Source organism: Bufo bufo, chromosome 3, assembly GCF_905171765.1.
Source record: "Bufo bufo chromosome 3, aBufBuf1.1, whole genome shotgun sequence".
NCBI lineage: Eukaryota > Metazoa > Chordata > Amphibia > Anura > Bufonidae > Bufo > Bufo bufo.
In genome coordinates this window covers 131,413,589-131,426,329 of record NC_053391.1, presented here as the reverse complement: position 1 = coordinate 131,426,329, position 12,741 = coordinate 131,413,589, and the positions used below count along the sequence as shown (strand labels likewise).

Below are 12,741 nucleotides of genomic sequence, written 5' to 3'. Positions count from 1 at the left end.
AAGGAAAGGAAGTTGCCTAATAATTATGCACACCTAATATAGGGTGTTGATGTCATTAGACCACACCCCTTCTCATTACAGAGATGCACATCACCTAATATGCTTAATTGGTAGTAGGCTTTCGAGCCTATACAGCTTGGAGTAAGACAACATGCATAAAGAGGATGATGTGGTCAAAATACTCATTTGCCTAATAATTCTGTACAGGGTGTATACTTGCCAATTAAGTGATGAATGAGAGACTTGCCTTCTTTTCCCTAAAACCAAATATATGAGCTCCACACGAGCGTTAGGGGATATCTGAATATCTATAAAACTATTATGCCAATTGAACAAGACGTCTCTGCACACTTTATATATTTTTTTATGTTATCTTTTATACATTTTTATATCTTATGTGTTTTTCAATGCGTATTACAATAATATGGATGGAATATACTAATCTATGAATTTATGGACTTACTGCTACAGAGCTACATTGTTTTTTTAAATAATTATTTAGAAGATAAGTACTACTAACTATTTACTAATTGCTTAGAGTGTCCTGAATATCCATTCATCCAATATATAGCACATCATATATTTATTATGGTGGTCCAGACCTACAGTATTATTTGTGTTTTTATTTATAAAAATCGCTGCTATACCAATTGCTGTCATATATGTGTGGATTAGTTAGGGCCTAAGGTTATTATCTATAGATATATTAGCAAGATATTTTATGTTATTAATCATGTTCAATATTTTATTCAATATGAATTCTCTCTGTTTTAATCAGTTTTTATGGAGAATAAACTACATACTGTATGTGTATATATAAACATCTGAGTGATATATCTATGCAGCCCTGGGATATTTAGTGTAATCATATGTGAAGGTTAATTGACTCCTATACATTTCATATGTACAGCGCCATGGAATAAATATCACTTTAATAATAAATAATAATGATAATAATAATTTCAGCCTCCACCCTGCTGCACTGACGACATAAGAAATTGTGCCACCAATATGGCTGCCCCAGGGAAGGTTTGATCAAAAAATAAAAAGCAACGACATTTAAAAAAAATATCAAACACATTTACCATCTTTATACTTACATAGACATAGAAACATAGAATGTATCGGCAGATAAGAACCATTTGGCCCATCTAGTCTGCCCAATATACTGAATACTATGGATAGCCCCCGGCCCTATCTTATATGAAGGATGGCCTTATGCCTATCCCATGCATGCTTAAACCCCTTCACTGTATTTGCAGCTACCACTTCTGCAGGAAGGCTATTCCATGCATCCACTACTCTCTCAGTAAAGTAATACTTCCTTATATTACTTTTAAACCTTTGCCCCTCTAATTTAAAACTGTGTCCTCTTGTGGTAGTTTTTCTTCTTTTAAATATGCTCTCTTCCTTTACCGAGTTGATTCCCTTTATGTATTTAAAAGTTTCTATCATATCCCCTCTGTCTCTTCTTTCTTCCAAGCTATACATATTAAGGTCCTTTAACCTTTCCTGGTAAGTTTTATCCTGCAATCCATGTACTAGTTTAGTAGCTCTTCTCTGAACTCTCTCTAGAGTATCTATATCCTTCTGGAGATATGGCCTCCAGTACTGCGCACAATACTCCAAGTGAGGTCTCACCAGTGTTCTGTACAGCGGCATAAGCACTTCACTCTTTCTACTGCTTATACCTCTCCCTATACATCCAAGCATTCTGCTGGCATTTCGTGCTGCTCTATTACATTGTCTTCCCACCTTTAAGTCTTCTGAAATAATTACTCCTAAATCCCTTTCCTCAGATACTGAGGTCAGGACTGTGTGAAATATTCTATATTCTGCCCTTGGGTTTTTACGCCCCAGGTGCATTATCTTGCACTTATCCACATTAAATTTCAGTTTCCAGAGTTCTGACCATTCTTCTAGTTTTCCTAAATCCTTTTCCATTTGGCGTTTCCCTCCAGGAACATCAACCCTGTTACATATCTTTGTGTCATCAGCAAAAAGACAAACCTTACCAGCGAGGCCTTTTGCAATATCACTTATGAAGATATTAAACAAAATCGGTCCCAGTACAGATCCCTGTGGAACCCCACTGGTAACATGACCTTGTTTTGAATGTTCTCCATTGACTACAACCCTCTGTTGTCTGTCACTCAGCCACTGCCTAATCCACTCAACAATATGGGAGTCCATGCTCAATGACTGCAGTTTATTGATAAGTCTTCTATGTGGGACAGTGTCAAAAGCCTTACTAAAATCTAGATATGCGATGTCTACTGCACCTCCACCGTCTATTATTTTATTCACCCAGTCAAAAAAATCTATAAGATTTGTTTGACATGATCTCCCTGAAGTAAACCCGTGTTGTTTTTCATCTTGCAATCCATGGGATTTTAGATGTTCCACAATCCTATCCTTTAATAGGGTTTCCATTAATTTGCCTACTATTGATGTCAGACTCACTGGTCTATAGTTGCTCGATTCCTCCCTACTACCTTTCTTGTGAATGGGCACGACATTTGCCAATTTCCAATCTTCCGGGACGACTCCTGTTACTAATGATTGGTTAAATAAATCTGTTAACGGTTTTGCCAGCTCACCACTAAGCTCTTTTAATAATTTTGGGTGTATCTCATCAGGCCCCTGTGACTTATCTGTCTTCACCTTAGACAGCAAACTTAGAACATCTTCCTCTGTAAAGATACATGCATCAAACGATTTAATAGTCATTCTTTCTAGTGGAGGTCCTTCTCCTTTTTCTTTTGTAAAAACTGAACAGAAGTATTCATTAAGGCAGTCGGCTAGCCCTTTATTCTCTTCTACATAGCTTCCGTCCTTTGTTTTTAATTTAGTTATTCCTTGTTTTAATTTCCTTTTTTCATTTATATATCTGAAGAATGTCTTATCCCCTTTTTTCATAGACTGAGCTAGTTTTTCTTCTGCCTGCGCTTTAGAAGTTCTTATAACTTGCTTGGCCTCTCTCTGCCTAATCTTGTAGATTTCCTTATCTTCATTGCTCTGGGTTTTTTTATAATTACAAAATGCTAGCTTTTTATTTTTAATGATTTGGGCCACTTCTGCTGAGTACCACATTGGTCTCCTCCTTTTTTTGCTTTTACTGACGAGTCTAATGCAATTTTCTGTTGCCTTGAATAATGCACCTTTTAAGTAGTCCCATTTCTCCTGGACTCCATGTAATCCGTTCCAGTCTGATAAGGACTCATTTATGACTAATTTCATTTTTGAAAAGTCTGTTTTTCTAAAATCTAAAACTTTTGTTTTTGTGTGGTGGGACTCTTTCACAGTTCTTATATTAAACCACACTGACTGGTGATCACTAGATCCCAAGGTTTCGCCTACAATGACATCATATACCGAATCCCCGTTTGTGAATACCAAATCCAAAATGGCCTCCCTCCGGGTTGGCTCCTCAACCACTTGTTGTAGAGATAACCCCAGTAGGGAATTTAGAATATCTGTACTCCTGGTAGAACTTGCTATTTTGGTTTTCCAGTTTATATCTGGAAGATTGAAATCTCCCATAATGATAACTTCTCCTTTCATTGTCATTTTAGCTATTTCTTCAACTAGTAGATCATCTAGTTCTTTAACTTGACCAGGTGGTCTATATATCACACCTACACGAGTTACTGCATGGTTAGCAAACTGCAACGTAACCCAAACTGACTCTATGTAACCCAAACTGACATCTAATGAGCGAAGCTAAAATGAAATACACAGTGCATTTTAAACACTACACCTAAGATATAGTGAGAGTGAAATGATATATTGGGATGATCTCTCATGTTTCACTCACCTTTCTACATTTACAGTAATCTCCTGGACCTCGCTGATCAGTCTGTATTGTACAGGATCACGGCACAGCTCAACATGAGGCCTCAGTGTTCTGGTTTCTAGACGAGTCTGAGCCACTTTGATGGGTCCTTCTTTATCTGCAATGGCTTTCTTAAGAGTTTCTATATTCTTTTCTTGGGAACTGATCTCATCCATGACCTTTTTTTAGAAGAATAAAGGATTTTAAGAAAGAAACGGTCACTAACTTTTCAAACTATTTATTCTCAAAGGTCACTTTAGGTAAACTTGAACGATTGTGCAAATTACTTTGATTAAAATGTTTTAATGTTATCCAGCCTAAAAAATCCCTTCTAGCAATTTTGTTGTCCACTCACTGTAAGGCCTCTTTCACACGGGCGTTGCGGGAAATTGTGCGGGTGCGTTGCAGGGAACATGTGCGATTTTTCCGCGCGACTGCAAAACATTGTAATGCGTTTTGCACTCGCGTGAGAAAAATCGCGCATGTTTGGTACCCAAACCCGAACTTCTGCACAGAAGTTCGGGCTTGAGATCGGTGTTCTGTAGATTGTATTATTTTCCCTTATAACATGGTTATAAGGGAAAATAATAGCATTCTGAATACAGAATGCATAGTAAAATAGCGCTGGAGGGGTTAAAAAAAATAAAAAAATTATTTAACTTACCTTAATACACTTGATCGCGGAGCCGGCATCTCCTTCTGACTTCATCTTAGCTGTGTGGAGCAACACGACCTGTGGTGACGTCACTCCGGTCATCACATGGTCCATCACATGATCCATCACCACGGTAAAAGATCATGTGATGACCGGAGTGACGTCACCACAGGTCCTGTTGCTCCAAACAGCTAAGATGAAGTCAGAAGGAGATGCCGGCTCCGCGATCAAGTGGATTAAGGTGAGTTTAATTATATATATTTTTTTTAACCCCTCCAGCGCTATTTTACTATGCATTCTGTATTCAGAATGCTATTATTTTCCCTTATAACCATGTTATAAGGGGAAATAATAATGATCGGGTCTCCATCCCGATCGTCTCCTAGCAACCGTGCGTGAAAATCGCACCGCATCCGCAATTGCTTGCGATTTTCACTCAACCCCATTCACTTCTATGGGGCCTGCGTTGCGTGAAAAACGCAGAATATAGAGCATGCTGCGATTTTCACGCAATGCACAAGTGATGCGTGAAAATCACCGCTCATGTGAACAGCCCCATAGAAATGATCGGTATTTAGCGCGGGTGCAATGCGTTCAACTCACGCATCGCATCTGCGCGGAATACTTGCCCGTGTGAAAGGGGCCTTAGGGCTCTTTCACATAAGCTGATCCTGTGCGTGGAATCCACTGCGTGAAAGAGAGCCAAGCCCCGTTCCGGACAACAGAGACACGGAGCATTGACATGATTGATAATGCTCTTGAGGGAAACAATGATTGATAATGCTCTTTACCTCTCTGTGACCTTTTTACTACAAAATCACGGTGACAACTTTATCTCAGAGAGGCATGGAGCATTTTTAATCATGTTAATCCTCCGTGTCTCTGCTGTCCGGAATGGGGCTTGGCTCTCTTTCACACAGCAGATTACCCGCACGGCATCTGCTCGTGTGAAAGAGCCCTTACTTAGTGAATTCCCTCTTTAGCAGCAGAGACAGAGCTAGATAGGCTGATGTAGGTTTTTCTTTCTTCACTGGCTCCTTCCTGAGCTCAGCGAGATTCTGCTTATGTGCAGGGCTCATCCAGAGCTCCATCCAGAACTCAGGGCTGAAAGACTGCTAACTCCTAATCTTAACCGACCTGAGGGAGACTTATGTTCGCCCTTCCTTTTGAAGGAACAGGTTGCCTCAGTCCTGACATTAGCACCAGGGTCCTATAGGGTGAGTTAAGACACTAGGTATTCCGGTGTATGAACTCACCTATCTCTGGGGTCTGTTCATACTGGTAGTTAGTCAGAACTTTGAGTAGGATTTTACTAGGAGGTGTTCATCTCCTTTCCCTAGTTTCCAGGCCTTATTCCCTCACCCTTTTCCCTCTTATGTTCGGTGTGGTGTTTCCCTCCCACACCCGAACGTGACGGGTGTCTATCTCTGCTCTCCTCTGGCAAGTTACAAGTTTGTGAAGCGAAGTCTAGACCAGTATAGTACTGGCAGACTGCCTGCATGTGGTCATGCCCACCAGCTCTGACAGCAGACTGCTGCTTTACAACAGCAGGGCAATTAGCTGCCACACACACAGCATCTGAATGCTTGGGGACACTTAATAATAATAATAATAATAATAACATTAGTAAAGCGCTTTTCTCCCATAGGATTTAAAGCGCATAGACCAGGTCCCCAACCAGAACATGCATTTTTTTTTAGATATTGTTGAAAACTCAGTTACCTTGTAGTATAGTAATTGGTAGCAGTGGTCATGTGCCATATACTGGCTTTTCACAGCTGCAGTATGTAAAAAAGCAGCAGTAGCAGGACCAAATTTGCAGTGCAAGGTGTTATGCAGGTGAGCATAACATCTTTTTTTTAATCCTAGCCAATTGGGGGGCTTGTCCTAGATTTTAAATTATCTTGGACAACCCCTTTAACTCCACTGCAGATCCACCGCTGATACTGCAGTGGTCTCTGCGATCCTTTGTTTACTTTTCCTTGAGATTTTTAATTATATTGGACAACTCCGTTAAATCCCCCGTCGCTCCAGCGCTGATGCTGCAGTGGTCTCTGCCATACTTTGTTTACATTTCCTTGAGTGATTATGTAAAGTACGTCCATGTAACCACTGCAGCCCATCACTGACGTCCATTCTAGCATTACCATTATACTCAGTGATTGGTCGTGGTGCTCATGTTATCGCTTCAGGAAAATAAGCAAAGATTTGGTCCCTAGAAACATTGGCGCTCGAGCGTCAGTGGATTTAGCAGCTAAGTACTCTTGGGCAACAGGGGTTGTCCACTCCTTTACAAGTCATGGCTTACCCTCAAGATAGGCCTTTACCATCAGATAGGCCTTTACCATCAGATAGGCCTTTACCATCAGATAGGCCTTTACCATCAGATAGGCCTTCACCATCAGATAGGCCTTCACCATCCGAAAGGCCTTCACCATCCGAAAGGCCTTCACCATCCGAAAGGCCTTCACCATCCGAAAGGCCTTCACCATCCGAAAGGCCTTCACCATCAGATAGGCCTTCACCATCAGATAGGCCTTCACCATCTGATCAGCAGAAGCCCAACACCCCGCACCCCCACTGATCACCGGAACTACACAGCTCTGTCTCTTGTGCAGTTGATGGAGCTGGTTACTGAAGGGCTGCTCCCAGCTAATTCTGGCACTGGAGCTAATACAGGGCAGCTGATTAGCAGGGTTGTGGGGTGTTGGACCCTCTGTCAAAAACCCCCTTAAGGGGAAACTATTGTCAAAATGGGGCTGTAGTTTATATGACAATTAACTATATAGGATGCCCAGTTTAAAACAATAAGTTTACTATTTTTACCTTAGCTAAGTGCACTTCCAACTTGTTTTTTGCATCCTTAGTTTCTGCCACACGTCTTTTCAAAGCAAAATTGACTGTATCACACTGCTTGCGCATGTCGCAGGCTGTTTCCGATAAGATGCTGTCAATCAAAGTTCTCAGGGCTATAGCATTGCTCCTCTGTTTTTCTGCTTTTTCTATGTTAGTATTGCTGAAATCTTCCCACTCTTTAGGTGTTACTGAGCTGAAAATAATAAAAAGAAGGCAATATCGTCAGGACTGTAATCTAGATTTTTCTCGCTTGACATAAAAGGTTATTGATTTAACCCCCATTATGATAAAAGAAAAATAATTTTTTTGATTCCTAATAGGAATAATAGCCTTTTTGATTCATGATTGGATGACCGATAAGCTAGGCTTTAGCAGAATGGGCACAGGTATGAGCTCTGCCTAGCACATCACTGCTCCTGCCTATCCTGCTCCACTCTGCTAAAGCTTGGCATAGCACACTGGTGAAGGGTCTTTTGTGGAACGGACAGAGGCAGGAACAGCCAGTTGCTAGGCAGGGTTCTATGTCACTATAGGGCATCATATATAATTCTTGTGCTCCCAATCTCACTATATATAGTTATGTTGTTCCATGTCTTACTATAGGACTATACAGTACATATAGAATGACTGGGCTCCACATATCATTATAAGCCTGTACAGTACAGACCAAAAGTTTGGACACACCTTCTCATTCAAAGAGTTTTCTTTATTTTCATGACTATGAAAATTGTAGATTCACACTGAAGGCATCAAAAATATATATTAACACATGTGGAATTATATACATAACAAACAAGTGTGAAACAACTGAAAATATGTCATATTCTAGGTTCTTCAAAGTAGCCACCTTTTGCTTTGATTACTGCTTTGCACACTCTTGGCATTCTCTTGATAAGCTTCAAGAGGTAGTCCCCTGAAATGGTTTTCACTTCACAGGTGTGCCCTGTCAGGTTTAATAAGTGGGATTTCTTGCCTTATAAATGGGGTTGGGACCATCAGTGGCGTTGAGGAGAAGTCAGGTGGATACACAGCTGATAGTCCTACTGAATAGACTGTTAGAATTTGTATTATGGCAAGAAAAAAGCAGCTAAGTAAAGAAAAACGCGTGGCCATCATTACTTTAAGAAATGAAGGTCAGTCAGTCAGCCGAAAAATTGGGAAAACTTTGAAAGTAAGGGCTATTTGACCATGAAAGAGAGTGATGGGGTGCTGCGCCAGATGACCTGGCCTCCACAGTCACCGGACCTGAACCCAATCGAGATGGTTTGGGGTGAGCTGGACCGCAGAGTGAAGGCAAAAGGGCCAACAAGTGCTAAGCATCTCTGGGAACTCCTTCAAGACTGTTGGAAGACCATTTCAGGGGACTACCTCTTGAAGCTCATCAAGAGAATGCCAAGAGTGTGCAAAGCAGTAATCAAAGCAAAAGGTGGCTACTTTGAAGAACCTAGAATATGACATATTTTCAGTTGTTTCACACTTGTTTGTTATGTATATAATTCCACATGTGTTAATTCATAGTTTTGATGCCTTCATAGTCATGAAAATAAAGAAAACTCTTTGAATGAGAAGGTGTGTCCAAACTTTTGGTCTGTACTGTATATAAATTGATAGTGCTCCATATTTGACTTATAGGGCTGCATGGAGTTCTGTTCTATTGTATTTTTGTATTGGACCACCTATCGTCAATGAGGCCACAGCTGACAGCCTATTTGTGTTGACTGTTGACCCTGCCTGCTGCCGGTTTAGAATCACCTACAGTAACACACCTCTTTTGGAATCTTTTTCCTGGGCCACTATAAATTCCCGATCCGCCTTGTCAGTAGGCATTTTATATTTCACTATGGATTCTATACTAGCCTCTGGCTGTAGTGTTTTTATGTTTCAAAAGATATTTATTAAAGTTTTGAAACAGAATAATACAAAACAAGACAGAAAAGAAAATAAATAGAAAAGAATATGGGTAACAACATAATGAGTGTACATGTGTGTGTACAAAAAGAAAAGACAGGAGTCTTATATCCATATATACCACTGGTCAGATAAAAAAGAAGACTAATATAAGAAATAATCTTGCAGGTTACACCCATAGGGAGTTGGCTACAAGGTAATACAGTATCGAAAATCGGTGGAATAGGAGGAGGATAGCCAGGGCTCCCAAAGTTTCTCAAAGGCGGCAAATGTATCAGTGCGGATGGCAATAAGTCTTTCATAAAAAGTATCCTATTAACTCTATCTAGGACCGTTTGAAAACAGAGTATCAGAACGCTGTTGGAAAACTATATGAAATTCTGGCGGCCAAGAGTATGCATTGCGATAGCTTAAATTCTGGCTGTAGTGTTTTTGGCCAAAACTAAAATAAAAGCAAAGAAAGCCAACTAAAACTGGTCAAAACGATGCCTATGAAACAGGCCTAACAGAAAAATATATCACACAAGGTTATCTTCTTCTAGTCTCTACAGGATGTACATGGTCGTGGGTAGTTGGCTTCCAATTCTATTCCATATGTCCTAGTCTGAACTCCCGATCCGAACTCCCCTTTATGATTTGAATGGTTCCTGCTCTGGAGGACTTGGCAGGATCATTTGTTATATGGTTGCCAATTCACCTGATAGGCACTGGGTTATAAAACATTCCATACAACTCTGGGCCACTATATAGCTATTCGATAACTCAAATAAATAGCACTATGTTAAAAAGTTTTACATAAAATTGGAAACAGGTCATTAAAATGTATCTGTCAGGTCATTATACCACCTTAAACTGTCACCATGCCATGAAAAATGACCTGACAATCCCAAACATGCCCTTGTTAATAGCGATGAAATACATTTTTGCACGCTGTATACTGAAGACCTGTGAAGAGTCAAGTGGGTGTTCACACTGTATGGAATAGCTGCCTGGTGTCTGCCCCTGCCCCTCCAGTCCTGAATGCCATTCCCCATCTGCTGTGGTCACCACAAAGTCCAAATCTTGAGCATGCACCATTGCCTTCTGCTTCCCCAGGTATGGACACAGCAGCAAGGCTTTATCACAATCATCTCGATACACTGCACATGCCCAGAGACTACAGGGGTTGGGAGGACAGGTTCCTTTTAAGTCATCTCCTCATTATCAGCAATGTACCTTATTATATATTTTTTATTTGTGCACATGTGCCTACTGATTAAAACGGGTGTAACGCAACATGACTTACCTTCCCTGGACAGTTACTGCACCGGAAGCATAAGTGATCTCCGGAGTGTTGTTTGTTAATGTGCTGCAATGATTATCCAGTTTCAAGGCATCAAACTTGTCTTTTAGATCCTTCTCCATCGCATATTTAGCGGAGCGGCTCAATCTGCAAATATTGGAGAATCAATGGGTCATCAATGTGTAAGTATCCATAATATAGAATCAAAGATTAGGAACATTATATTGTGCAGTAGCCAGATATATAGAAACGATAGCCCATATAGAGACTAGTGCAAAAGCTTGAGCAGTCAGCTATTTCCAGCAGTCCTATAGTGTTGAATGGAGAGGCGGCCGTGCAGGCGCGGTGCGCTCTACATTCACCGCTATGGGACTTCCGAAAATAGCATAAAACTGGTGACAGATTTAACATACTCAGGCACTATTATTTTGATCGTACTTGGCAGCACTGTATGTACATTCTTAGGGGAACCCGGAGCAGCAAGAGGCATGTTACTTGTGGTAGCAGCAGGATGACATAAAGGATGGGCGTTTGTGTTGCCATAGAGGCTGGGAACGGCTGAAGAAGTGAGGGGCTAAAGATGTCTGGTCAACAAAATCTGCAGCTGTCAGGAAAACTTGTCATTATGGCGGTGTGGGCTGGATGAAAAGAAAAGAAAAGTGTTACATTGGTGGCCCCTGCCCGAACCTGCATCACTCAACCTGCAGTTGCTGTACTCTCAGTAGTCTGGACCTGCTGATCTTCTGCTGCCCTCCCGCAGCAGGTCCGGCCTCTGGAGTCCCACGTTCCTCCTTCCTACAGGCTTCAGCCTGCCTCCTGCCAACGTACGTCTCTCCATCCTGTCTCTAGGGCTCCGTCTGGCTCTTAAAGGGCCAGCACGCACCCTAACTCTTTCCCAGCCTATGGCTATTCATCTTTGGGTGTTTAAGGCACCTTTATCTATGGGAGGGTGCCTGAGCAATAGGCGTTTCTAGAGTGCTAGTTCCTGCCATGTGCCAAACTCTGCCTGATTCCTGACTCTGACCCTCCCCTGCTTGACATGACCTGACCACCATATTGAACCTTTGCCATCTGCCCTGACCTCAGACTTGTTTTATGGATTCACACAAGCTCTCCCTACCCTGACCCCGGCCTGTTACTGACTACAAGTTTGCCTGATCCCTCCATGCTCCACAACGGTGTCTCTGACCACCATGGGTTAGCTGTCAAGCACACCAGGACTACACCAGGAGGTAGCAGCCTAGTGGCTCCCCTGTAGCGAAGTCCAGATCCCTGTATAGGGGGTTAAAGAGTGAAAAACAGGAGACTGCTAGAATAATGCTCTTAGATTTAGCCCAAAGTTAAACCATTAGGTTGATACAGTGGGTCCACACCCACTGATCATTACAGAAAGAGAATGACTATAATAAGAAAAGACATCTGATCAGTACTATGTATGCTGCAGCCTGCAGCATAATGATAGCCACTGGTGTAGAACTGGTATCTGACCATTATATAACTATGTAATGTTTACTTTGACATATTACATGTACAATTTAGGGTAATTGGGATAGTGCTGGGGCTATGCCAATGACTGGTTGGGAGTGAGTTGATTTTGCATAAGGCCGAAAGTGGTGTTTCTATATAGCTGTACGTTGGGCTTCCAGGATCAGTTCCACTGGTGAGTCCTAGGCATTCCAATCTGATCCGGTTGGAAACCATGTCTAGGTCGCAGATCAAGGAAGACATCAACTGGCGAATTCATGTCATTTTAACTTGTGGCTTCATTTAACAACCTTCACATACCAACCGTAATTGACATGTCATTCACAAAATGGCCAGAAGTATCTCTCTTGTATATGGCCAGGTTAAGACTGATGAGCTTATGTGAAATAACTTACCTGATCTGTTCAGTGATCTGCTCCAATGTTCTCTGTAGCAGAGCCACCACTCCCTGGATCACTTCCACTTCTTTGATAAGCTCTCGTTCCACTTCATCATGAACTAGATCTATACCAACTCTTTTCTCTCTATAAAATAGTCATGAGCATGTTAAATATATGTATCTGCAGGTGGAGAATGATGGTAGGGAAGAATATCTATCTATCTGATTATCTATCTCTATCTATAAATATCATCCATCCCGGTATATATTAGAATACATGGCCCTCTGGCTGTGTATGGGAGAACTGAATTTTAAAGGAAATGTGTCACCAAAATTTTTAT

General features: G+C 41.3%; 1 protein-coding gene across 1 annotated transcript in view; it reads right to left on the bottom strand.

Annotated features, from left to right (window-relative positions):
- TEKT1 (tektin 1) overlaps positions 1 to 12,741 on the bottom strand; it is a 31,732-nt gene that overhangs the window by 4,667 nt on the left and 14,324 nt on the right. Inside the window, exons 5-8 of the mRNA XM_040423586.1 lie at positions 12,417 to 12,545; positions 10,540 to 10,683; positions 7,317 to 7,539; positions 3,818 to 4,014 (exon numbers count right to left, since the gene is read on the bottom strand). Of these exons, the coding sequence (XP_040279520.1) occupies positions 3,818 to 4,014; positions 7,317 to 7,539; positions 10,540 to 10,683; positions 12,417 to 12,545 (693 nt within the window). The remainder of the gene's footprint in view (positions 1 to 3,817; positions 4,015 to 7,316; positions 7,540 to 10,539; positions 10,684 to 12,416; positions 12,546 to 12,741) is intronic.